General features: G+C 60.5%; 1 protein-coding gene across 3 annotated transcripts; it reads right to left on the bottom strand.

Moving 5' to 3' along the window:
• Window positions 1-165: 165 nt before the first annotated feature.
• Window positions 166-24,614, bottom strand: CARD14 (caspase recruitment domain family member 14). Of its 3 annotated transcripts, XM_069482954.1 has the most exons (21): window positions 23,951-24,614; window positions 23,132-23,360; window positions 21,742-21,879; window positions 19,932-20,257; window positions 16,681-16,848; window positions 15,784-15,903; window positions 15,120-15,245; window positions 14,460-14,609; window positions 13,358-13,474; window positions 11,538-11,680; window positions 11,254-11,348; window positions 9,756-9,819; window positions 9,331-9,529; window positions 7,165-7,291; window positions 6,679-6,919; window positions 5,773-5,836; window positions 5,134-5,248; window positions 4,175-4,348; window positions 2,151-2,272; window positions 1,374-1,489; window positions 166-933 (listed from the first exon to the last, which is right to left on the bottom strand). In XM_069482954.1, the coding sequence occupies exons 2-21, from the start codon at window positions 23,340-23,342 to the stop codon at window positions 726-728; spliced, it is 3,024 nt and encodes a 1,007-aa protein (XP_069339055.1). In that variant the 5' UTR covers window positions 23,343-23,360; window positions 23,951-24,614; the 3' UTR covers window positions 166-725. The 3 variants fall into 3 exon arrangements, with proteins under 3 accessions (XP_069339055.1, XP_069339056.1, XP_069339057.1); XM_069482955.1 differs by lacking the exon at window positions 23,951-24,614 and having other exon boundaries at window positions 5,134-5,245; window positions 23,132-23,411; XM_069482956.1 differs by lacking the exon at window positions 23,951-24,614 and having other exon boundaries at window positions 9,331-9,523; window positions 23,132-23,411.
• Between the last annotated feature and the right edge of the window lie 782 nt (window positions 24,615-25,396).

Genomic DNA, 25,396 nt, shown 5'->3' with positions numbered 1-25,396 from the left:
GTCGGGGGGAGGCAGCTCTCGGGCTCAGGAAGAGTCCTAGGCCTGTCCAGGCTTCTCCAGGACACCCCCAGGACCCCAGGGCTGGACGCGGAGGCCACCAGGCACAGACCCACTGAAAATACTGTTTCCATCACCCAGAAGCTTTATTTACAGGTAAACACGCTGGTCTCTCTGAACCGGAGTTACGGAGGCGTCCTAGGCGTCAGAAGCCGAGAAGTGCAAGCGGGGGATGCAGCACACGGGGTTTGTGCCTCTGCTCTGGGCAGGGCAGCAGCGACCTTGCGGGGCGACAGGCTCCCGCCCTGCTGCCTCAGTAGGTTTGGAACAAGTCCGTGGTCACGCCGAAATGCGGAAGTGCAGCCTCCCTGAGTTCAGACCGGGCATTCTGCAGACAGGAGGTTTTCTGGAGCGTTCTGGGGCCTCCAGTTCTGGGGACGGTGTGGGAAGACCCCCACCCACAGTAGAAATGTTCTTGGAGTCTCCAGTTCAGACCACGCCAATTGCTGGGGAAGGGTGGAGATGGTTTCCACAGCAAGGTGAGCACATACAAGTGGCCCCACTGTTTACAACCTCACACGGTGAGGGTTCAAGGCCAGAGAGGGGAGAGCTGGCCTCGTGTGCTAGGCACCCCATAGCTGTGCCCCAGAGGCTCTGACCTCAAAGAACAGGACTGCGTTACCAGGCGCTCGGAGGTCCCCAGAGCCCCGGGAGGGGACCCGGTGGTGTCAGGGGGGGCTGTGCTCTGCCCACACCACCTTCTTCTGCTCGTCTGCAATGGCCAGGCGCACGCAGCCCAGCAGGCTGTCCAGGTCGCTCCAGCCGTCGGGGGCCAGGCTGCTGCACAGACAGGGCGCTCTGTCCAGCTCTGCCTCCTCCTGCCGGGCCGCCTCCAGGAGCTGCTCCTCCGTGGCGCCCAACCGCTGCAGGCCCTTCCTGCGTGGGCCGGAGATGGTGGGGCAGGCTCAGGGGGGACAGAACTTGCCCAAATGCCCTGACCTTGTAGAGCAGACAGGACCTGGGCCCCGAGTGACATTCCACAGGTGGGGGCAGGCTGTCTGGAATACAACCTCCGTTCTCGGAGGGTGAAGGGGTCTGTCCCCTGCCACAGACCAAGTGACGGTTTTCAACAGTTTTGGTCCTCGCCCGACACGGGTTGGATCACGTCGACTGCACGAGCCCCAGTGGGTGCGCAGCCTCAGTGGGGCTGACGCAGGCTGCAGGTCCCCCCAGGGCGAGGGCAGCTGGACAGTGTTTGGAAACTGTCCTGTCCGCACTCCCGGTTCCCGGAAGCCCGCAGGGAGCTGAGGCCCACGCCGTGGGCTCTGGGGAGCTCAGGCCTGTCGGACCCCTGCCTGGCCCCAGCCTGCACCTACCTGAGTTTCTTCACCACCTTCTCATTGACAGTGACGTGGACGACGATGGGAAAGATCTCCATCCTCTGCAGGGCGCGGACGCTGTCCAGCCGGACGTCCAGGAGGGCGTGGGTGTTCTTGGGAGGGGAGAACTGAGTCAGGACCAGGGGCCTCCGAGGAAGCGAAAGGAGCCTCACCCCGGCCGGAGTGTCCCTGGGGTGGGTGGAGAGGACGGCCTGGCGGGACTGGGTCTTAGAGGAGACGGGGAGGAGCGTTTGCCGCTTCCTACGTGGGGGTGCTGGCTGCGCAGTCCTAAGAATTTTCAGCCTTAGATTTTCACCTGGAAAATCCAGAAACTGCCCGCAGCTGCACTGAGGCAGCCTTTGCACGGAGCCCCCTCGACCTCTGTGGGGGGCGGGCTGGACGGGGCTGGCCTGGCCCGCGTGGGTGCGAAGCTCTCCAGTGCCCAGCGGGCGCCTCCAGACAGGGAGCCTGTGGGCATCTGCGTTTCATTCGCTCCCTGCCAAACACCTATGCAACGTCTGCTGCGTGAGGAAGCTGCAGCTTAAGGAGTCTGAAGACTCGCCCAGAATCAGTGGATCCTACCGACTGGCCCAGGCAAGGTGTGGACCCTGCTGAGCATCGGGCTGGGTGTCTAGGCCCGAATGTAGGGCCCACGTCCCTCAGGCCTCAGACAGGGTCAGTTCTTCCCTGTCACCCTTCCCCGTCACCCTCCTGCGTATAGGGGTGTCCCTGAATCCTCCCACCCCCAGAACAGCCCCAGGCCCCACCCTTCACCTTTTCCATGAGGGACTCTATGGCGTGGCGGGTCACCCAGCAGTGGCCACGGGACACCTCCCCCTCCTGGATGATGTCCCCTCTCTGGCTCCAGGTGTCATACTCCTCTTGGCTCAAGTACTCTGGAGGTGACATCAGATGGTGGGGTCACACACCCAGCTGCATGGGGTTCCAGAGGGGGCTCCCTGCTGAGCACCCCACCCCATGGGCCCCCCAGCTCTGGGAGAAGCTCTTCCGAGGGCGTCCGCTTTATAACCCTGACCCTGCTCTTCCCACTTGGAAGGGTCTGTGCCCTGCACATCCAGGTGGAACCATCCGGACGTGGCAGGCGCTCTGTCAGTATCAGGGTGTGGATGGGGAAGGGGGGAGGACGGATGGATGTGCGTAAACAAACCCCCCCTTCCCCAAGCTCCACACCTGCATGTCCGACGTCTTACACCTAGAAATCCCGTGACCCCTTAAGTCACTGTTTTTCACCCGGGGGCAGTTTTGCCCTCCAGGGGATACTTGGCAACGTTTGAGCCATTTCCAGTTGTCACAACCTGGGGGTGCTGTGACATCTAGTGGGTTGAGGCCAGGACACTCAACACCCTGCAGTGCTCATGACAGCCCCTACCACAGAGTGACCCGGCCCCGGGTCTGTCACAGTGCCGGAGTCGAGGGCCTTGCTCTAAATAAACCTGCTGAAGCCCCCACCCAGCTTTTCTTTCTTCCTGAATATCTTCCCCTGGTGCCGACCAGTGAGGCCCCCCAGTCGGAACTGCATGCGCCTCCTGGCCTGCCGCCCGCTCCTGACACGGTCCTGTGACGCCAGCCCGCACGCGGCGGGGTTTGTGCCGTCCTCCCCGTGGCTGCTATGCCAGGGCCCAGTGACGCGGCACCTCTCCCAGCCCCAGCCAAGCCCTTCCCTGATCCATCTTCCATGCTGCTTTCAGGATGGGTGTTCAGAGAGCAAGCCTGACCGTGTCTGCTCCTGGCTCTGAAAACCTCGCCGACTCTCCCTTGTGCGTCATATACAAGCGCATGTCCAGCCCGCCGCCTCCCCAGCCTCGCTCAGTCCCTTGTGGGGTGGCCCCTCCTGCTGCCTGTGCCTGTGCTGTCAGCCCCCCCGCCTCGCTCTGCTCACGAACTCCCCCCAGGTCCCGGCTCCCCCCAGGCCAAGGAATCTGCCACTTCTCTGAGGGCTCGTACAAGCTTCCATGCTGGCCCATCCCACCAGCCTGCCCGTCCCAGGTGTCTGTCCCTACAGCAGAATAGACCCTTGAGGGCCCCTCAGCATCTCCAGCTCGCACGTGGAGGCTGGCACACAGTAGGTGCTTACTAGAGAAGCCACACAGACTGCACGTGCTTCCTTGTCCCCTCTGTGAACTTCAAGAGGGTAGCATAGGGCTCGTCACCCCCAGCTTGTAACCCAGCTCCACTCGGCCAGCAGGGAGCTGCCTTGTCTGCTGAGCGGGGCCACTGTCCTGCCTCCTGGGGTCCAGAACACGGGCTGAGCGGCTTTTAGCAGGGAGATGGTGCCCGTCAGCCGTACCACCCGCAGGTAGGAGCCTGACTGCCAGCAGGAATGTGCTGGGTGGAACAGTGTCCACGCAGAGCCTCAGAAGGGGACCTTGTTTGGACATAGGGTCCCTGCAGGTGTAATTAGTTAAGATGAGGTCACACTGGATGAGGGTGGCCCTAAATGCAGTGGCTGGTGTCCTCGAGAGAAGGCAGAGAGAGACACACAGAAAGGAACAGGCTACGACCACAGAGGCTGAGGCCAGAGGAACACCAAGGGTGGCCGCGGCCACCAGGGGCTGCAAGAGGTGGGGCGGGACCCTCCCCTGGAGCTGGCACCTTGGTCGCAGACTTCTGCCCTCCAGCACTGAGGGGACGATCCTGCTATTCTGACCCTCCCGTTTGTGGTGATTTGTTACGGAATTCCTCGGAGATTCCTACAGCAACCTTCCCGCTGCTCCCGCTGCTCTGCGGCTCTGCCGGAGCCTGGCTGCCCATGGCCAGGCGGGACCCCCGGAGCGTACCTGCCGGGCACTTCTTAAACCCTTGGAGGAGGCTCAGCTTCTCGCTCAGCATCCTCCCAACCAGCCTCGGCACGAAGAGCACCGGCCGGGGCCGTGCGGGCCTGTGGGGCTGCACCAGGCTGTAGGGCGCCAGCGTGACGCAGCTCTCGGCCCAGAAGCACACGGCGGCGGCGTCTGTGGAGGAGAGGGAGGACAGGCCCCGTGAGCTGCCCACTCAGGCCCCACCCGCCCCCGGGAGGGGCCGCCCTGCTCTGCTCCCTGCTGCAGGCCCACCCAGCACCTAGGCTGACCCGGCACACGCCCAGCTGTGACACCATTAACAGCTTCGCAGGCTGCAATTCAGTCCCCCAAGCAGGAGGGAGGAAGCCAGGGTTTCTTCCTTCCTCCACCCTCCGCCTCAGCCTGTCCCCTCGGGGCACAGGTCACAGCCGTCTCTCCTTCCTGGGCCACTGTCAAGAGCCACCTTATATACACGGAAAACTTTTCAAGAAGACGACAAACTGAGAATGATTCGCTCACTCTGCGTCCACCTCTGCTCGTCCTCACGGTGCAGTGCTACCTGTCGGGGGTGGGGTGGCCGTTCCCACCTCTACTGTGACCTCCCGCACACGCTGTTACTCAGTGGCCGTCCCGGGATCCACTGGTTTGTATAATGTTGGGCATTTGGGTAGTTTTCAAGATTTTACTATTCCAAAAAGACTGCTGTCAACACAATTGTACCAGTGGCTTCTGGACTACTTTTTGGGCAGATTACAGAAGTGGGAGCCTCAGTTTACAGGACATTAAAGATGTGTAGCTCAAATGCTCTCCGGAAGGACACAGAGACACCAATCATGGTTCTTAACAAAACGGATCCTGGCTGAAATGAGTGGCACCCCCCTACTAAGCTGACCAACCAACAGCCCCTCGCCCGCACGCATGGAGCCAGCCAGCCCCTGTGCCCGCCCACCCAGCCTCACCTTCCGCCCTACTGGGGGCCGACTGGCCCCTGTCGAAGGATGAATGCAGAGGGCTGGCCTGGGCCTTGTCCATGCTGACGATGCGGACCAGCTTCTGTGCCCCCCCAGAAGACTGCTGGGGACAGGAGGGGCAAGGAGGAGATGAAGCCATCAACATGGGGTCTGGGGCCTGGTACCCCCATCCTGCCCTGGTGCCTGGCCCATGAGCAAGTCCAGTGTGGTCCCTGGACCGTCAGACTGTGCCCTCAAGCAGCCAGGGTGCCCAGGCCCGTGCCAGGGGTGGGAGGCAGCAGAGGGTCCTAATGCAGGCAGCCCCCCAGCAGGGTTCTGCAGTGGGGGCTAGGGGTCCCCCTGAGCCTCGCCATGCCATGATCCAGGGGAGACCTGGGGACAGGCGGGTGCTCAGCAACCTGTGTCTGGAGAACACAAGGGGGCCCAACCCAGAGGGATGAGAATTTGGGGAATGAGCGGCAGCAGGTGGCCTGGGCGTGGGTCAGAGAGGAGCAGGATGCAGGAAGGTTTGGAGGGGCCCTGGGGGAGTTGGGCAGGCCAGCTCCCTGGGAGCAGCAGCCCACACTCTCCACACGCCACCCCCCACCAGCACCCACCCCTCTTCCAGCCCACCCCAAGTGGGCTCACCTTGCGGGTGGCGGCGCACTGCTGGGTCACGTCCTGGATGAGCGCGATGAGCCGCTGCTGAGCCCTGCACAGACGGGAGGGCCTGACCCAGCTGCCCGAGCTGCCTCCTGCCCAGGGCCGCCAGCCCCCAGGGCTCTAAAAAGACTCCAAAGCCTCAGCCCACCCAGGAGATGCTGGGTCCGTTGCCCCAGGGTGGGGCCCAGGGGACACTAACGAGCAGCTGGGATGGAGGCCGCTCCGGCCCTGCACTGGAACCTTCCGTGCACCGTGGGTCTGGGCATGTGAACCTTAGAGGTCCCCGTAGGTTGGTCTAGAACAATGATTTTCAACGGGGAGGGGGGCACCGCTGCTCCACAAGGAGGGTGGCCAAGTGTCCCAGTTTGCCCAGGACTGAGGGGCTTCCCTGGACAGGGGCTTTCAGTGCCAAAACCGAGAGTCCTGGGCAAACCGGCATGATTGGCCCCAACCCCAAGGGACACTTGGTGATGTGTGGACACAGTTTTGGTTGTCACAGCTGGGGGCTGGGAGTGCTCCTGGCACCTGTGGGTGGGGAGGCCGGGGATGCCACAGCGCCCAGGACAGCCCCCACCGCAGAGGACGATTCGGCCCCAGGTGTCAGTAGCACCGAGGCGGAGAAGCCCTGGTCCAGCGTGTGCTGCAGTGAGCTGAGGCCACCCGTGTTCCGGAGACCAGCACCGCTCACCAGTGATCGTGGGGAGCCCTTCTGGGGCGTCTCGTCACCCCCACCCTCTATTCCCGGGCAGTGGGCTCTCTGTCGGGGAGGGAATCCTCCGGAAGGCCACTGCTTCCTCCTGGGCACAAAGGGGCCCTCCATGCCATGCCAGGCCAGGCGGTGCCACCCCGTGGGCCTCTCTGGGGACATGCCAAGGCACGGCCGCTGCTCACCTTGAGTAGTTGGGCACGGTGCCGTGCACGGTGGTGTCCTTCATGGTGTAGGGGCTCACTCGGTGGGCGTGCCAGCAGCTGCCACCCCGGAACATGGTGTCGGTGACGTGCAGGACGTCGTTGCAACGCACCTGCAGCTCTCCCTCCGCCCTCCCCTCCATGGCCAGGTTGACCCGGATGTAGAACGAGTCCCCTGAAGTCACCACTTTGGCCTCCAGGTCCTGGACCAGCCTCTTATAACCTGATAAAGGGACAAGGGACACGAGCACCAGATAAGCCGGGGCTGGGAACACACAGAGGAATGTTCTAGAGCATGAACACGGGCGAGAAAGAAGGACTCTGCCCCATCTCAGAGGCCACCCTGGTGCTGGAGTCAGTGGGTGGCAGCTTTCCAGCTGCCTTTGGGGGCCCTGGGGACTTGGGGTGCAGCCTGGCTGAGGTGCAGCGGGGGGACCCGGGGTGGTGGAGATGGGGCAGTGTTTGTACCCTCCATGTTGACCTTCACGGACAGGCAGCAGAAGCCGTCCACCCTCCTGAGAATCCCGACGGCCTGCTCCAGGGTGGTGTCCTCCAGGACAGCCTTGAACAGGGGCTCTGTGGCCTCGTAGTCAACCTGAGGGTGGGTCGAGGGTCAGCCTCTTTCAACCAGGGCTCTGGATACAGGAGTGCTGGGGGTGCTGGGGCAGGGTGCACGGCACCTACGGGACCGACTGACCCTCCCCAGCCACCCACACGCCTTGGCCACCCTCACAGCCGTCGTCTAGACGGCAGCGCAGCAGCCTCTAGCTTCAGGGGACGCATGCCACCCACACCCTCAGCCCGAGAGTCAACCCCTAATCCTTCCACTGCTGAGGATGGAGTTTCTTTACGATAGGCAGTTTCCTCTCTTGAAAAAGAAGGACCTCCATCCTAGAACATTCTTTTTTTTTTTTTTTTCTTTTTTTTTTTGTTGAGACAGAGTCTCACTTTGTTGCCCAGGCTAGAGTGAGTGCCGTGGCGTCAGCTTAGCTCACAGCAACCTCAGACTCCTCGGCTTAAGCGATCCTACTGCCTCAGCCTCCCGAGTAGCTGGGACTACAGGCATGCGCCACTATGCCCGGCTAATTTTTTCTATATAGATTTTTAGTTGTCCATATAATGTCGTTCTATTTTTAGTAGAGACGGGGTCTCGCTCAGGCTGGTCTCGAACTCCTGACCTTGAGCAATCCACCCGCCTCGGCCTCCCAGAGTGCTAGGATTACAGGCGTGAGCCACCGCGCCCGGCCCATCCTAGAACATTCTAGAGCATTCTAGCTCAGGATTTCTCAGCCTTGGGATTATTAACATCTGGGGCCAGGTTGTTCTGTGTTGCGGGGGCTGTCCTGAGCCCTGGCAGCACCCCTGGTCTCCACCCCCTGGGAGCCGCGGCAGCCCCACCCCAGCCCTTCCCTGCAGGCTTCCGCTGTGCACGTGGCCCCCCCTTGTGGTTCTAAACTTAGGACAGTAGACATTTTCACAATGAGACAAAACATAAGACACATTACAAGGCCATTAGAATGGAATTGGTCCCTTAGGAGATCAATACTGTCTCTCGAGTGACCTAAAGAAACTGTTGCTTTGGCTGCCACGGGAGTTGGTGACGGGGAACTTTGAGAGGTTGGCTAGAAACATAATGAGGGGCTTTTGGGGCCGTTTGGAGCGGAGAATATGGGAGACACTTATATTCAGAGCTCAACCTGCCAATTGTTCAAGCCCCAGGAGAACTCCCGCGTGGACAGCCTGCTCCAAGAGGGAAGCCGGAGGGGTTTACCAGCTGCTCCCACCCAAGGGCTCAGCCGCACGCTCCCTCACCGTCCTCTGCCCTCCCCCAGTGCGGCCCCCATCCCTAGTCCCTCCCAGGGCTACGGGTGAGCCTCTAATTTAGGGTGAAGCATGTCTTGCACATTTCTTGGTTTTTTTTCTTTGTATTAGGGAAGCACTGTGATTTCTTTTCTCTTTCTTTTTCTAGAGATGAGGTCTTGCTGTGCTGCCCAGGCTGGAGTGCGGAGGATTTCACAGGCGCCACCACGGTGCACGGCAGCCTCAAACTCCCGGGCTCAAGCGTCCTCCAGAGCTGGGACTGCAGGCCCCGCCCTGCCCAGCAGTGTTGTTAAAAAGCATGAAGTAGTTTAACATTAATAGTCCTGTTTTTAGGCCACATCAAAGTCACCCCTGCCCACATACTTGCTTAGTAATAGTTAGTCAGGGTGTACACTCACGGACATTGGTCTTCTCAGCAGTTTCGTGCATTTTACAACAAAAAAAAGTTTTAGAAAATGCCTCCAAGGGTTCGAATAGTGAATTTTGTGTCGTGTGAATTTTGTGTCGTGTGTATTTTACCGCACAGCCCCCCAAATGACAATAAGATCATCACAGTAAACAAAGGCCCCCACATGAGACAGCCCCGTCAGGGGCCTCGTCCACCCTTGCTGCCCTGCCAGCTTCCAAGCTCCGGGGCTGCCGACGGCCGGGCCTGGGCAGGTGGCCGGGTCCCCCTGACGTGGCGCCTTCCGTAAATGAGCGGGAAGAGCAGGGGCGAGGGCCAGAGCAGGTCTGCGTCAGTCTCTGGGGTCTGAAGGCTGCCCAGTCACCCGCCGCCCTCTGCCGACCCCCAGGAGGGCCTCGCTCGCTCACCATCACAATCTGGGTGCCGGGGCGCAAGGCCATCTCGTCCGCCGCGGAGCCCGGGGTGACCCGGTGAATGAAGATGCCCGTGTGGTTCCCGCCAATGACACTTATCTGCTCCAGCAGCCGGTCGCCCTGGAACGCCAGCACCGTGACCTGGCTCAGGATCCGGCGTGCTGGCCTCCGCCGCATGGGGACGCCGCTGCAGCTGCAGGCCGGGAGACGCCGAGCTCTCGCGCTGCCCGGAGCAGGACAGCAGCAAGGCCATCTCCCCATCGCCTCCCTCTGGCCCCAGCATTCTGGAATCCTCCTCCCCGCTCCATGGCGCCCTCCCCTTGGAAAGGCCGTCGCCTCCCAACACAGTCACACTCTGCGCAGCCACCTCCTGGCGTGGCTCCCCAGTCAGCCTCGGAGGGTCCCCAGTGGCCCCTCACCTCGAGGAGTCGTCCAGGCTTCCGGAGGAGAACGGCTGCGGGCTGCATTCCGATGGGGGAAGGTCTGAGAGGAAGCAGAGAGCTGCAGGCCCCATGCGGCCCGACCTCAGGTCCCCGCTGCTGACCAGGCTTCCGCCAGCCCCTGCCACCTCAGTCCCCCCTCCCCCGCCCCAGATGGCTCCTGCCCATTCTGCTCCCTTTGCTGAGGCTGAAAGTTCTCCTCCTCCTCCCCTCCTGTGATGCCTTTTTCCTAAAATCAGAGTGACTGGTGAGGAGCTGCAACAGGGAGGGACGGACCCCCACGTGTCGTGGTGTGATATTTGACCGAGTTGCCAGCATTTGAAAAGACAGGCAGATTTCGCCTACAATCTGCATTTCTGGCTTCACTTGAAAATCAAATCTGGTGTGAGCCTGGGCTCCAGTTTCCCAGTGGCCGCAGCACCAGTACCGGCCAGCGGCTGCCTCCTGTGGCCCGGAGGGCGGTGGCAGGTCTCTGAGCTGGCGCTCCTGGGACTAGAGGCTCCCCAGGGCCCCCCAAACTCTCGCATTTTCAGAGCGGCTCCCCACGGACCTTGGCTGTGCTTCCACCCGTGAGCTGCGCTCGGGCACCAGAGCCAGCGAGGACCTGACAGTTGCCGCTACGGGTGGCCCACGCCCGCTCACGGGCCAAAATCCATTCGTGGTTACGTTCAAAGTCATACAAAATTAATTATACACGCCAGGTGTATTTGAAGTCAATTCCATTAAAAGTGTGCAAAACTGGGCCACGCTGTAGGATCTTAACAGAAGAGAAACAGAGGAATAAGCCCTCCCTGTTGCTGGTCTCACATCCAATCTGGACATGCCTTGGTGGACCTCTCAGTTTACCACTGCTGTAAGTAAAAGCGTGTATGCGTCCTCGAGGGTCCCGGGACCCACAGAAAGCACAAAAGCGATGCTGTGCGGGATGGCATGGCGTACTCTCGCCTCCTGGTGGTGGGGAGCTGAGTTCCAGACCGGGAGCTGAGCACCTACTGTGTGCAGGCCCTGGGCAGGGAGCCAGGTGTGCAGGGAGGAAAAGGTAAGGGGGCTGAGGACGGGGGAGGCAGTGAGGGCCGTGCGATCACAAAGTGAGAGGAAGCCACAGGAGAGGGGACTCAGGGCCAGCGCCCAGGAGGAGGGGCCCCGGCAGGCTGACGTCACCTGGCACAGTGTCGGCGCAGGTGAGCACCTAAGCCCGCCACCCCCGACCCCACCGGGAAGCCTACGCACCCACAGGCGGGGCTGGACATGGATGCAGATACGAGCCCTCGGCTCTGAACAAAAAGACACCAGTAACAGTGCAGCTGGGCTTTGGCTTGAGCTGCCTGGATGTCCCCAGGGGCCAAGATCAAGGCCCAGGACAGGGGTCAAGTTCGCTTCTATCCACCCTCCCCTGGAGAGAGGCGGGGCCATGTCAGTGCTTCCTGCTGTGCCACCAGGTGAGGCGGCTGCTGTGGAGCGGGGGTGGGGGTCTCACCTGCCCTGTCCAGGATCTCATACTCCAGGTCTGCGTCGCCCCCGCTAGCTCCTGGGGGGGCTCCCGGGTCCACCTCCAGGATCTCTGGGCAGCTGCTGCAGAGCACAGGGGGCAGCCCACTCAAACTGCACCCCTGCTCCGTCCAAGGCCTGGCCCCCCAGCACCGGCCCAGCTCAGGGGCCTGGGGGCAGGAGCTGCCATGCCCAATGCCCAGATGGCCCGAGGTCTGGGTTAGTGTCCCCAGTGAACTGCCAGGAAGGACCCTGATGCTGTGCCCGCCCTACCTTAGAGACCAGGAGTCTTCCCGGAAGTCCTCGGCCGCCCGCTTGTACAGGGACTGCTGGCTGGGGGGCACCGGGCTGCTGGAGCGGAAGCTGTCCCCCAGCTCTCGGCTCGACGTGGCGCTCAGGTCTGACCACAGCTGGGACTGGGGGAGGGTGCGTAGAGGTCAGTGGGGCGTGGGTGGGGACAGCCCTGCGGCCCTCCCTGTAGTCCCACTGTGCAAGAGAGTGAGCCACGGCTGGAGTGGGAGGGAGGGCGCCCACTGTGGCCACGTCCACTGGGCCCCTGCCGCGAGCCAGGCTGTCAGCTGCTCTCCACACCCCGTGGCATGGATCTCACGGTAAACCTGCGAGGGGGGCACTGCCGCCCATCTCACACAGACAGCACCCGAGCCCAGAGGGGCTGTGACTGGCTGGGAGGGAGGGCTCTGGTCCTCCGGGGAGGGAGGCTGCATTCGGAGCGTTCCCACCAGCGTGATGTGGGGACCCAGAGAGCAGCGCCGGGGCCACCAGCTGTGCGGTGCAGGTCTGAATTAGGCCCTTCTCTTAGCAAGTGCTCCTTGAGCACCTACTACGTGCCAGGCCCTTTGAGGATGAGGCATACACCTGAGCAAGGCGCCATCCTTGGGCTGGGGCACCAACAAGAAACAGATGGCTGGGATGCAGAAGTCACCGTCAGGGTGTGGGCGACACGGCAGGCAGGGAGGCCAGAGCGGGCTTCCCGGAGGAGCCAGGCGGAGGCAGGCCTGGGGCGGCCCCGTCCCAGACAGAGCGAGCCAGAGAGCAGATCAGCCAGGCAGAGAGCGGGGAAGCAGGCTCAGGGCTCCCCTGGAGTGGCCGGGTTACAAAGCCCTGGGGAGGGGACAGCAGGCCGCGGGCAGGGAGGCTCCGGCCCTGTGCCCACGAGGCGTGTTAACGGGGAGCCGTGTGCACTGTAAGGAGAGCTGCACCGAGGTCCCTCCCCGACACCGCCACAGGGAGACTGGGCTGGACTTGTCCTGGGGGCCACGGGGCACTGAAGGGCTTCAAACAGGGCCAAAGTGTGACCCGGTTCAGTTTGGGGTGTGGCCAGCTCTGGCCCATGGAGCCCTGGCACTGGCACCGAATGTGACATTGTCCCTGCTTGTGTGTGCCCAGTGTTCTGGGGGAAGAGCCCGGCTTCCCCGGATTCCCTGAGGCCGGGAGCAGGTGAGCGGAGCCTGCTGCTTGGAGGGATGCGGGATGGCAACGGCCGCTGCGGGGTAACCCAGGAAGGGAACAGCCAGGCCTGCCCTGGACAGCAGGTCCGGCACCCTGGGAACGTCTATGCCAGGTTGAACAGTGTCTTCTGAGAACTCATGACCACCCCAAACCTGTAAACCTGGCTTATTTGGAAATAGGATCTTTGCAGACGTCATGAAGCTGAGATAAAGGCAGATGGGGTTAAGGTGGGTGCTACACCCCATGTGCCTGGTGTCCTTCTAAGAGGAGGACACTGGATGGAGACACTGGACAGAGACACCAGGGAGAACATCGCGTGAAGGCGGAGGCAACCATGGCAGCCACCAGCCCAGGAGCGCCAAGTATCACCGAAGCCACCGGAGCCGGAAGAGGCAAGGAAGGGTCCCCGAGAGCCTTCAGAAGGAGCCTGGCCCTGCCAGCACCTTGATTGTGGACTTCGGGCCTCTAGAGCTGTGACAGCGTCATTTCTGCCATTTAAAACTCTCAGAGTTGCATCAACCTCTCGCCCACGGGGATAAGGTGCAAAGAGACTGGATTTGGTCTGGACAGGATGCACCCGGTCTGACCCGCGTGCAGGGCTTGGCGGGAGGAGCGGGCCCTACCTCAGTGGAGCTGAGGAGGCTGCCGTGGCCATCGTCCCGTGGGCAGATGGCACACATCCGCACCAGCCGCTGCTTCACCCGAGGACAGGGCTCCCTGGCGCCGGCTTCCTGCTGGGGCTGCCAAAGACGGACGGGCCAGACAGGCTGTTAGCTCAGGAAAGGTTCCCCCGATGCCCGCGGGCTTTCTACCACCTCACCTCCACCTGTCCCCGCCCTCCAGGTAAGACGATGAAGACCCTGCCCTCCCAGCCTGGGACCCCATTCCAGGAGCTGTCGGCCAAGCAGACGGGAGAACCCAGCTTGACACCTGGTGCTCTTTCAGAGAATGCGCTGTTACGCACTGATTCTAAAAATCATGTATAGTACACACACACACACACACACAGGCATAGACACGCACACACATGCACACTCCACGTAGAAAATCACAGGGGAAAACAGAACCAATTAGAGAAGAAAACAAAATTAACTGTCACCCAACATTCAGAATGAGCACAGTTTGCTCATTTTGGGGCCTGCCCCTCCCCGCCAGGGTTTTCCTACGTGTCCACACGTGTGTTTGCACATAGTTGCTCTGGGCAGCTGCTCGTGGGGGAAGGGCTGGGTGGACCCTGCATGGGGCGGAGAGGGTCCGACTGGGCCTCCCACCCAGGTGGGGCTGTGTCCGCCCATATTTAGAGGTTTCCTGATAATTTTGGCTTTGGGAACACAACTCCCTCCGTTCCCTGTGTGTCCATCATTCAGCTCAGGACATGTGACTTTTAAGCATTTCAGGAATGCATCACCTACAGAGATAGTTCCACACTGATCATGCTTGACCAGTTCCAGAACCTTCTGCTAAGCTCCCTGTGCTAGGACACGGGTGACACAGTCATTAAAGACGCAGAAGTAGACTCAACATGCCAACCTGTGCATCTTCAAGGTTTCCCGGCACCTCTGCTCGTGGGAGCCCCCCACAGTGTGCCGGCCACCCAGCCAGGCCCAGTTAAGTCCGGATGTCTCTGCAGGGAGCGTGTGGCCCAGCCTGGGCACCGCTGGCTCCCGCCACCCCGGCCTCCCTCCGCAGCCCCACCCCCACCCCGGGTCAGCAGGAGCCACTCACCCTGCCCGGAGGCTGCGCCTGCAGCTGGCACAGCTGTGTGCGCAGCTCGCAGACCTGGGCCGTCAGCTCGAACACCTTCCTGCGGAGGGAGTCCTTCTCACCCAGGCTCTGGGAAATCTCCCTCTGGGCGCTGTCCCTGGCAGAGTAGGCCTGTGGGCCGAGACAGGGCTAAGGACCCCACCAACGCGGCAGGGGAGTCCCAGCTGGAGAAAGGGAGCACCCTGTTTCCTAAGTTCATCCAATACCACTGAGCAGACATGTACAAACTCATGGCTCATTTCAATTCACGTCCGTGTGTGCAGTTTTCGTAAAACCCAGTATTTGGGGCACAAACTTTCTCAGTGTCTTGTGCCAGGAATAAAAGCAGGGAGGATGATGGAGCATGTGTCCGTGGATGCTAGGGGTAAGGGAGCTAAGAAGCCTCGTGTGGACCCAGGAATGAGGCCCTGAAACCTAGGCCCAGCTGTCATCCAGCTCACAGTCCAGACCAGAGACCACAGCGAGCCGTGAGGCAGTCAGTCCCCTGAACCAGCCCAGCCCTCGGCCATGCCCAGATAGGCCAGTGTGGGGCGCAGGGCAGCGGGCTGGGGGCTTCCCAGCTGTGACTCAGCAAGGCTGGCATCCCCTCTCCCCAGCCCCTCTGCCGGCCTCCCCGGCTACCTGGTCGCGCTCCTTCTGCAGCTCAGACACTTGGCCCTGCAGAGCGTTCATCTTGTCCTTGTAGAGCTGGCAGTCCACCTTGGTCTTCTGGAACTGCAGCATGGTCTGCTCCTTCTCCTCCCAGTACTGCGCAGAGGGGAGACACGGCCTCAGAAGGCGGCAGCTCGGAGGGTCCGGGCTGCGGGGTGTGGGGGAGCGAGGGGCAGAGGGAGGCGGTTCTAGGGTGAAGTAGGGCGAAATCAGGCTCGTGTCTTGAGTGTGAGGTTTCGAGGCACATCCAGAGAACGGCTACCCTGATTACACTTGAATCTAGTCATCAAACGCGCAGAGTGCTGCATGCATGGCTGTGTTTGGTTTATTCTACATCCCCAAATGCAGAAATACCTCCCCTGTTCTCTGCCATCTCCCTTCCCCCGTTCTCTCCCGGACTGAATCCCTGGCTCTCACCGCGGTCACCTGTCTCCCCACCACGGTCTCTCGTCTGCACCGTGAGCTGCTGCTCAGCGTAGCTCTGACCAAGGGACAGCCTCGCGGATCAACAAATTAGTCAAGCAGAATTGTTCAAGCTCGGTGTGGATCACAGAATCTGCCTTGCCCACACATGCAGCCCCTGCCCCCGAGACAACCCCAGAGGGTCTGGAGGAAGAAGGGGCAGCCAGGCCACCTGCTTGCGCTGCCTCTCTGCGGCCACGGCGCGCTCCCGCAGCGAGTGGATGCGGTCCACCAGCTCCTGCCTGCTCTCCAGCGCCTCGTCCAGGTGCTGCTCCAGGATGTCCTTCTCCGCCTGCAGCGAAGAGAGGTCCGCTCGGGGCACTGGCCTGCCCAGAGCCCCCCAGGGAAGCAGAGTCCTCATTACTGCTCATCAGGCGGGAAAAGCGGCACGGAAAAGCCAGCGATCGTAAATGGGAAAACAGGCACCCAGTTCTCGTTATATCAATACGTGGTCAAGGAGACGGAAAGTCAGGGAAGCTGAAAACCTCGTAGGATAACAGTTCCTCCTTTCAGCCATTTCCGCCTTCTCCTCCGACAGCTCTGCCAGCAGCGTCTCCAAGAGAGGGAGAAACCGCCAGTCACCCCTCCCAGGCTCACTTCCCTGGAACCGAGCCAGGCTGCGAGCCGGGCGGTGCCCTGTGCCGTGAGTGGTTGTCGGCGGAATATCTCAGTGAGTGGGTGTTTATGTAGGGACAGGTACCGAACAGGACAAGCAAAGCGTTTGCGCCATTCCAGGACTTCGACGTCGCTTGTGCCTCTGCTCCCAAGAGTTCCTCCGACACCCGCCAGGGCAGCAGGGCAGAGTTTCATGAGCAGAAAGGTTGCTTTTCCCTGATCCTTGAAGCCAACCCCATATAACTTAACCCTTAGTGACTAGCTCAGTCCCCCCCAAACAAGATGCCAGCAGGAAGCCAGCCCAGCGGGACACTCTAGTGCACACCCAGCAGCTGCTCCTTCTGCCAAGGTCCGGGGGGCTGGGGACGGGGGGGAGGAGGTAGCGAGAAAGTGGCAGAAATGGGTCACGAGGTCACCTCCTTGGTCCCGCCAAGCGCCCGGGGAGGGAACCTACCAGACTGAAGGTGAGCGAGCGGAGCTTCTCATTCTCCTCCTTCAGGCGGGTCAGCTCCTCGTCCCCAGGCGCCAGGTCGCTGGCCATCTTCAGGGACCGCTCTTGGAACTCCAGCTCACAGGACGAAACCATGTTCACGCGCTGCAGCTCCTGCTTCACCAGGTACAGCTGCCGGGGAGAAGGGCGGAGGACACACGATGCCACCAGCGTCTGCTCCAGACCAGGAGCCCGCGGGTTTCTCCACCCTCCTCTCCACAGGGGCTCTCCAGACTCAAAGGGGCTCCTCCCCGAGATTTCAGAGGGTTTCACGCAGTGAACAGCCCCAGCTCCTCACGGGAGGAGAAAGGCATTTGGCTCTCTTCTGGAAGAGGACGGCAGTTAGGCTGCCCAGCCAGGGTCCCCGGGCCCCGGCAACCGGCTCCTCCAGCTCTGGTTAAACCATAGTCACTGCGGCCAGGGAGGAACGGCCAGCTGCCCCGCTCCTCCATGTTCTGCTACATACATCTGATACAGGGAATTTGGGTTCCTGAAAATCCGTAAGAAGTAAGAAGGAGGAAGGTGGAGTGAGGTGGGGGTGGAGGTGCCTGGGGCGTGGGACCCAGACGCCCGTGTGCACGTGCAGTCGGCACGCAGCCTCCACCCGGGGTCTCGGTCTGGGGTCCTGGCCCTCTGGGAGCTGCCCCGCCAGGTCCTGCCGGCCTCCTTCCTCTGGACAGGGGCCCAAGGCACCAATGGGCCCGGCCTCTCCCTGCCCTGGGCGTGGTGGCCCTGGGGAGAGGAGACGTCCCCCACAGGCCAGCCCGGGAAGTCTGGGCGTCAGGTGGACCGTGGCGCTCACTCCTGGCTGTGGTGGGGCCGAGAAGGAAGAAGCTTCCCTCCCACGCCCGGTGAGCTCTTTCTCAGTAAGCGAGGACCGAGCTCCTGCTATGGGCCCGCTGGGTTGGGTGTGTCATATTCTGCATGTTCGAAAAGAAAATTAAATTGTCAAGAACTGGAAGAGAGGGGGAAACCTAAGACTGAAAGCGAACTGACGCCAACGAGCCTGACTATGTCTCAAACGAATCCCACAACCACAGTGCAGACGTGAGGCAGAGAGGAGAGAGAGGGGCCGCGGCAGCTCAGGAACACAGCTACCGGCGGCGGGAGGTGGCTCACAAACCCCGAACGCGTGTCTGTGGGCTTGTTTACCGCATGGCGCAGGCAACGCTATTCAAAGCTATTTGAGACGCGCCACAGGGTTGAGCGGGTGAGAGAGTGTACGATGACGCTGGGGGCGGGCTTCCCGCCGGGAGGAAGCACAGCGCATGGGGCAAGGGCAGGCAAGAAAGAGCCAGGGGGCCCGGCGTGGAATTGGAGGCAGGGTACGGACTTACGGTTTCCCGAATATGCACATGTATGTGTGTGTGCATGTACTTGCACACACCACATGTGTACATATATTTATATACACGTGTGTGCATGTTACCCAGCCTTGTCCCCTAAAAGGGTCGAGAAGCAAAGACACCCAGGAGCCGCCTAGTGCCCAGACCTTGCTCTCTGGAACAAACTAGGGCCCTAGAGGAACGGCTGATCCCGGAGCCGGAACATCTCGTGATGCAGAGAGGAAGTCGGTGCTCCACAGCGAGGGGCACGTCACAGGACACGGAGCAGTCGAAGGGCTCCCGCTGGCCACATCTGGGACAGTTTGGGCCCCCAAATCATTAAGGACAGTAGTGGGTCACAGAGCCCTAGAGAACAGGCACCCACAGGCCTGTGGCACCAGCAGACGCATCAGTGGGGTGGGGGGAGGCCGCTTCTGCCAGCAGACGGCCCAGGGCGCAGTCGTCATTCACAGCCCACAGGGTCAAGGCCGGTTCCAGCGAGAATGACCACAGCTGCGTCCGGGAACCGTCGCTGAGGACTGGGGTGCCTGCGGGCCTCAAAGCACCTCCCCCAGCCTGCTTCTCAGTTGCCGGGGGGAAAAGCAGCAGCGATTCTGCAGCCCTTGACCGGTGGAGGACAGCAATGTCCCCCGAGACAGGCAACAGGACCTCGCAGGCGCAGAGGGGATGCCCCGGCGAGGCCAGCTCCCCATGCAGGCTCCCGGCCAAACAGGCACAACCTGCGCCTACTCGTGGGGAAACACGAGATGCACCCCCATGGGGGGGGTCTGTTATCAAAAACATCCATGTCGTAACAGAGAAAGGCTGGGGGAATGTTGCAGACTGCAGGAGGCTGAAGAGGCGGAACTGCTGAATGCAACACCCGACCCCGAGCCAGACCCCGGGCTGGGGAAACGCTACGAAGGATGTTATGGGGTCAACTGACAACACCTGAACTCAAACCGCAGATCAGACAGAAGTACCGTGCCCTGGTCAGTCCACTACAATGGTAACTGTGCTGTGGCCACACAAGAGGACACCCGATTCTTACGAAACACGCAATCAAATGTTTAGGGCTACAGGGCCATGATGTAACTCAGCTGGTTCAGGAAAAGATGTTTGTGTATGTGTGCACGTGTGTGGTGTGTATAGTGTGTGGTGTGTGTGTGGCATGTACAGTGTGTGGTATATAGTGTGTGGTCTGTACAGTGTGTGGTGTGGGGCGGTGTGGGGAGAGAGACAGGGAAAGGCAGGGAGAAAAAAGTGCAAATGATAAAGGGTCTATGGATATTCTTTGTACCATTTTGGGGTGTTTTTTAAAAATTTGAAATTTTTTCTAAATAAAAACTTAAAATTCAAAAATTAAAAGCAAACAAACAACAAATGTCATAATTAAAAGCAAACAACAAATAAAATGACAAGGAATGAACATCCTCAATATTTAAAGACCCCTTATCAATCGATAAATACATCATCCCCAACCAAAGAATGAGTAAAAGACACTGTTAGGTGTCGGAGGCCGAGCCTGATGCAACTTGTCCTCCCCACGTGACCCCAGGACCCCCTGAGGAGGGCAAAGGAAGATGCCAGAGACCGACTGTCCCACGTCATTGCTGGGGCCAGGCAGTGGCCACAGGCGGGTCTGCTGACACGGAGCCCAGCACAGTTCACGGCCAGGCCAGGCCAGGCCAGGGGTGGTTATGGGCCAGGCGCACCTCGCTGCCTTGTGGTCTACACAGGGGCCAGCTTCCAGGAGTGGCCTTGGCCAGGGCTCTGGGGCAGGGAGGTGCTGGACAAGGAAGAGGGAAGGGTGTCCCAGGAGACGGACCAGCCAGTGCAAAGGCCCTGGGACAGACAGCACCAGGGCCCACAGGGGAAGGTGCCGCCTACCTCCTCCTGCAGGCCGCGGCAGCGCGTGGTGGCCAGCTCCTTCTCCTGCAGTGCGTTGCTGTAGTGCAGCGAGAGGCTGAGCATCTCGTCCTTCAGCCTCAGCACCTCGTGGAAGTGGGCGCTGACCTCGCCCTTCATGCGGCTGTGGTCGGCCTCCAGCTGGCGCAGGCCCTCGGCGCGGGCCTCGGCCAGGTCCAGACGCTCCTGCAGCAGCTGGCACCGCCGCAGCAGCGCCTCCTTCTGCCCCTTCTCCTGGCTCAGCTCCTCCTGCAGGCTGCCGATGGCCCCCGCCAGGCACTCGGTCAGCTTGGACGTCTCCATGAGGCCTGTGGCAGGGGGCAGAGGGGCAGGTGGGCAGGTGGGCAGGAGGGCAGGGGGCAGGTGGGCATTGGGGCAGGTGGGCATTGGGGCAGATGAGTAGGGGGCAGGGGGCAAGAGGGCAGGGGCAGGAGGGCAGGGGGGCAGGTGGGTAGCGGACAGGTGGGCAGGGCACAGGTGGGCGGGGGCAGGGGGACAGGGGGCAGGGGGACAGGGGGGCAAGGAACAGGGGGGCAGGGGGCAGGAGGGCTGACGCATAGCCCCACTCTGTGCCCTTCTCCTTAGGGACTTCGTGTCCCTCGCCCAGGCTCCCCAGCAGGCCCCCAGCCCTGACCTGTTGTCCCTCTAAAAACTTCTAGGCCTCAACCAGCCGTGGTATTTTAGTTAAACAACAGCGTGACTCACAACTTTGGCATGAGGATTACCCACTCTGACCTTCCCCGTGAGACCCTGCTGTTCAGATCCAGCGACCCTCCTCATCAGCTGAGATGTGCTCAAAGCAAACTCATTTTAATGTCACCCCAAGAAAAATATATTGACAAACGTGACTCTGCCTAATAGAACTCTGGATAACATAAACATGTACCGTTCGGCCAGACAGAAAAAAAGGTTTGTAATCCAGTTTTTTTTTTTTTTTTTTTTTTTTTTTGAGACAGAGTCTCACTCTGTTGCCCAGGCTCTAGAGTGAGTGCCATGGCGTCAGCCTAGCTCACAGCAACCTCAAACTCCTGAACTCAAGCGATCCTCCTGTCTCAGCCTCCCGAGTAGCTGGGATTACAGGCATGAGCCACCATGCCCGGCTAATTTTTTCTATATATATTTTTAGCTGTCCATATAATTTCTTTCTATTTTTAGTAGAGATGGGGTCTCGCTCTTGCTCAGGCTGGTCTCGAACTCCTGAGCTCAAATGATCCGCCCACCTCGGCCTCCCAGAGTGCTAGGATTACAGGCGTGAGCCACCACGCCCGGCCTGTAATCCAGTTTTGAGTTACGTGAGTCCTTCTGCTTTGAGCACCTAGATCTTTCAACAGCCCCTCCAGGAAAGTCCAAAATGACTCAGTTAATGACAATGGCCTTATCTTCCACCAAGCAGGAGTGAGCCTGTGCTTAGACGGGGCACAAAGGTGCAGAAGGCTCCACTTCCGCCCCTCGTCCCCTCCTGAGAGCTGGCGCTGGGCTGCCCGGCAAGGGAAGGGCGATGCCAGGAGCTGTGCCAGGGGAGACTGGCTTCCCCTCTACCTCCCGAATGCAGATCCTGCCCCCAGGGGTCTCCTCTTGGAGCCGGGTATTAGGGACAGACCTTTAGAGCCCAAGGCCCAGGGGCTCCTCGTCCCACCCACCCCCCACACATGAGGGGGTCTGCTCAAGAGTGCTGGGACACAGGGACAGGGACCTCAGCCTGGAGGGAGAACATCCCACCCGGGGTTACCGGGAGCCCTGGGCTCCCAGGAAGCTCCTGCCGACCCCCCGGTCAAAGGCGGAGCTCTCTCACCGCCAAAGTTGCTGAAGTCCAGGTCCGGCTGCAGCCCGGTGACCAGGGTGTAGACGTCAGGGTTGTGGAACTTCAGGCTCTCCAGGAAGGCGATGGCCCCATTCTTCCCTCGGGTCTTCAGCAGATCGAGCAGGTGTCCTGGGGAGAGAGAACCGTCTTCTAGCTACCAAGCTGGCTTCCCCATGAGGGCCGGGGGTGGGACACCCTCCCATGCCTCGGGATCAGGAGGTGAACGCTGTTTTCTGGGATCTGTGGGGTGGGATGAGCCCTCCCTGCTCGTGCAGGTTCCCTTAACTCGCGTGGCCTCACCCAGACCTGAGAAAGGCAAGCCTGGAACCGGATTCCCGTGCTCTGCCAGGAGCTGGGGATGCGGGACGAGGAAAAGGAGCCCTGCTCGCGAGCACCTCCCGGGCAAGCTGGGGGACGGGGCAGGGGCACAGTCCCACTGCAGGGCTGTGTGTGGACGAAGCGTCGCTGGAGGAAAGGAGCCAACAGCAGCGCCCAGGGCCCGGGGGATGCATCCAGGGGGCCTTCCAATCCCAGGGTCCAGACCCCATCACCCTCAGCTGGAATTAGCAGCTTGGATTAATCTCTCCTGCATTTGAGGATGTAAGGCCAAATGCACAGATGTAATGTTAACAGTTAACATTTACTGTCTGCTGTCTGGGCCCAGACTTTGCCATGGGTATGTTATAAACAGTAACTCACTTAACTCTCCTAACAACCTTCTATGGCAAAGCCATTAGCACCCCCATTTTGAATGAATAAACACAGCTAGTCAAACCATCAGAACTGATTCCAAAGGCATCTATAGTGGTTTAATCATGGGCCCCCCGAAAGATATGTCCACCCAGAACCTGTCCCTGTCTTTGGGGAAAGGATCTTTGCAGATATCATGAAGTTGAAGCTCTTGAGATAAGAGATAAGATCATTGTGAACATCGGGCGCACCCTAAATGCAATGACAAGAGTCGCACAAGGGACACGAGACACAGAGGAGACCCGGCTGAAGGCAGAGGCAGAGGTGGGAGTGACACTGCCCAAGCCAAGGAGCGCCCGGGCCCCCGGAGCTGGAAGAGGCAGGAAGGACCCTCCCCTAGAGCCTGGGAGGGAGCTCGGCCCTGCTGACACCTGGGTTTCCAACTTCCAGGCCCCAGAACTGCGAGGGAACACATTTCTCTTGTTTTAAGCCCCCAGTTGTGGTAACTTGTTGGGGCCACCCTGGGAACTTATGCAGGGTCCCCAACGTCCGGAACTCCAGCCCCCGTGGTGCTGCTCCTGGACATCCCCTGCTCCCTACCCTCCGCGGGGGCCTTTGCAGCGCGAGCCTGTGTCGAGCCGGCCAGGTGGGCAGAGCCCGGTGGGAGCCGGGGCCGGGCGGCGGCGCTCACCCACTCTCATGGCGCTGTTGGTGAGCTGGGCGCTGTGCAGCACCTCCTCCTCGTCCAGCTGGCCCAGCACGCGCGCCTGGCGCAGGTAGGGCGTGAGGCGGCTGGGGCACACGCTCCGCACGATCTTGCAGCGGTGGCTCTCCATCATCTCCCACAGCGTCTCCTCGTCCAGGGCTGTCAGCGTGGAGTCCCTGCGGCCGAGTTCCGCCATGACAGCGCTGGGGGGACCCTGGACGGGGTGGCAATGGGGTGGGATCAATGAGACGGCTTCTGGGGCCGGCGAGGACTTTGCATGCACACGCCCTCCCCACGTTGCTGGGAGAGAAGGAAACGACCGACTCCGTCCGCGTGACGAACGCCCCATAACCTGCACCCACTTCCCACCCAGCCCTGGTGTCTGCGGCCGGCGGGGTCGGGGTGGGGGAACAGCCATCCTTAGGGTCAATGCCAGGTCGGTTCTCCCTGAGCAGAGCCAGAGGAAACGGGCCGCATCTGGTTTTGGGCAGACTGGGTTTGCCTTAAAAACACAGGAAGCTGCTCCTGGTGCAGGGAATGGATTCACCGGTGAGAGTGACGTGAAAACCCAGCCCAGCTCTCGCAAGGGTCTCGAACCTGCATTCTCGACAGTGGTGTTAGGCCCCTTCCCGGGGGGGCAAAAATTCTTATTCTTCTACGTATAAAGCACAGACACACATAAACAGATACACGGTATAAGTGACATTAATATTTCGTGGGAGGGCAATTAGGAAAAAGATTTCTAAAAAAGGCTACTTGCAGGGTGATGATGAGAAAAGGTTGAGAAACTGCCCTAGAACAAACCTGAAGGTTGGACGCTGGGGCCGCCAACCCCGCAGTGGGAGGCAGGCCCACGGCCCACGTGGAAGGGTCGGTGGAGTCCGGTGGGAAGCAAGGCCAGCCGATGTGCCTCGGAACGGTGCTTGCACGGGAAGCACGCTGCTTGCTTGCACTTGGTGAGGACACCTGCCATTTTTCAGTGCAGAGGTGACTCGTGGGCCCTGCTTTCTGGTCAGAAGGCAACAAGGCCAGACATTCCCTCTCCTTTTTTTCTGGTGGCTGTCACACCAAGTACCTACCCAGGCGAGAGCACCGTCCCAGGACTCCGAATCCTGGCTGTAGGGGCAGGGGAGAGGGCTCAGGGCGGCTCTGGGGTGTGTGAGAGGAATTTCTCCTTGGGTGATAATTCCTAACAAGCAGACTACAGCGGGTTGAACAGTTGCCACCCCAAACTCACGTCCACCCAGAACTTGAGAATGTGACCTTGGTTGGAAAGGGGTCTTTGCAGGCGTACGCAGTTATGCTGAGATCACCCCAAATCCAACGGCTGGTGTCCTTGTAAGAGGAGAGGACGCATCAGACACACAGAGAAGGAGGCAGAGAGTGACACAGCTCAAGTCAGGGGACACCTGGGCCCCTGAGCTGCAAGAGGCCAGGAAGGCTCCTCCCTGGACACTTCGATGTGGGCTTTGGCTTCCAGAAACGTGAGAGAATAAACTTCTGTTGTTCTAAGCTGCCCTGTGTGTGGCCATTTGGACACTGACCCAGAGGACACACACGGAAATGTGTCAGGGGGGTAACACTTGGCAAAAGCGTGTTATAGAACCAGGCAAAACCAAAGAACAAAGGACACTTTAGCGCAGTAAAGGCCGGGACAGCTCCGCTGGGGGTTGGGGGGGTTTAAGAGCAGAGAGACGGCAAATGGCAGGACAGCCTGGGGCAGACTGACCGGCTGGTGTCACAAGCCCCGGGTCTGTCTGGACAAAGCGCAGGAAGCAACTCTCCGTGAAAGCCTCAGAACGCAGGCTCTGCGGGTGACAGGCTGGCTGGTCTAGAACCTAAGACCGTATGAGTTGGGAGGACCTCGGCGGCCACCTGCCCACCCTCCCGCTCCCGGGAACACACCTGGGCACCTGGCTTTGTAGACAAGCTGTGCCCACCACTGTGGCCACACCTGCATCCCTCTCTGCCCTCCTGGCACTGGCACAAGGCCATCGGCCCACTAATCCGTCTAAATAATTTAAAAATGTTTTAAAACTGGAGACTGTTTCAACCACATAAAAACTCCTGCAAAGGACAGAACAAATATCCACGTATCTACACTCAACCACGGCTGCACGTTCACCCGTCCTAACCCTCTGCCCTTCAGGTTTCTTTTCAAGGAAATGCATCACTAACAAGACAGCTGATGCCTTTTGTTCTCTCTGGTCCCTTTCCCCTCCCTGTCTGCCCAGAGGTCAGTGCTGGGCA

This window comes from Eulemur rufifrons, chromosome 9, assembly GCF_041146395.1.
Source record: "Eulemur rufifrons isolate Redbay chromosome 9, OSU_ERuf_1, whole genome shotgun sequence".
In the NCBI taxonomy this organism is placed as follows: domain Eukaryota; kingdom Metazoa; phylum Chordata; class Mammalia; order Primates; family Lemuridae; genus Eulemur; species Eulemur rufifrons.
The sequence above is the reverse complement of the archived record's forward strand: the minus strand, read 5'-3'. Positions and strand labels throughout refer to the sequence as shown.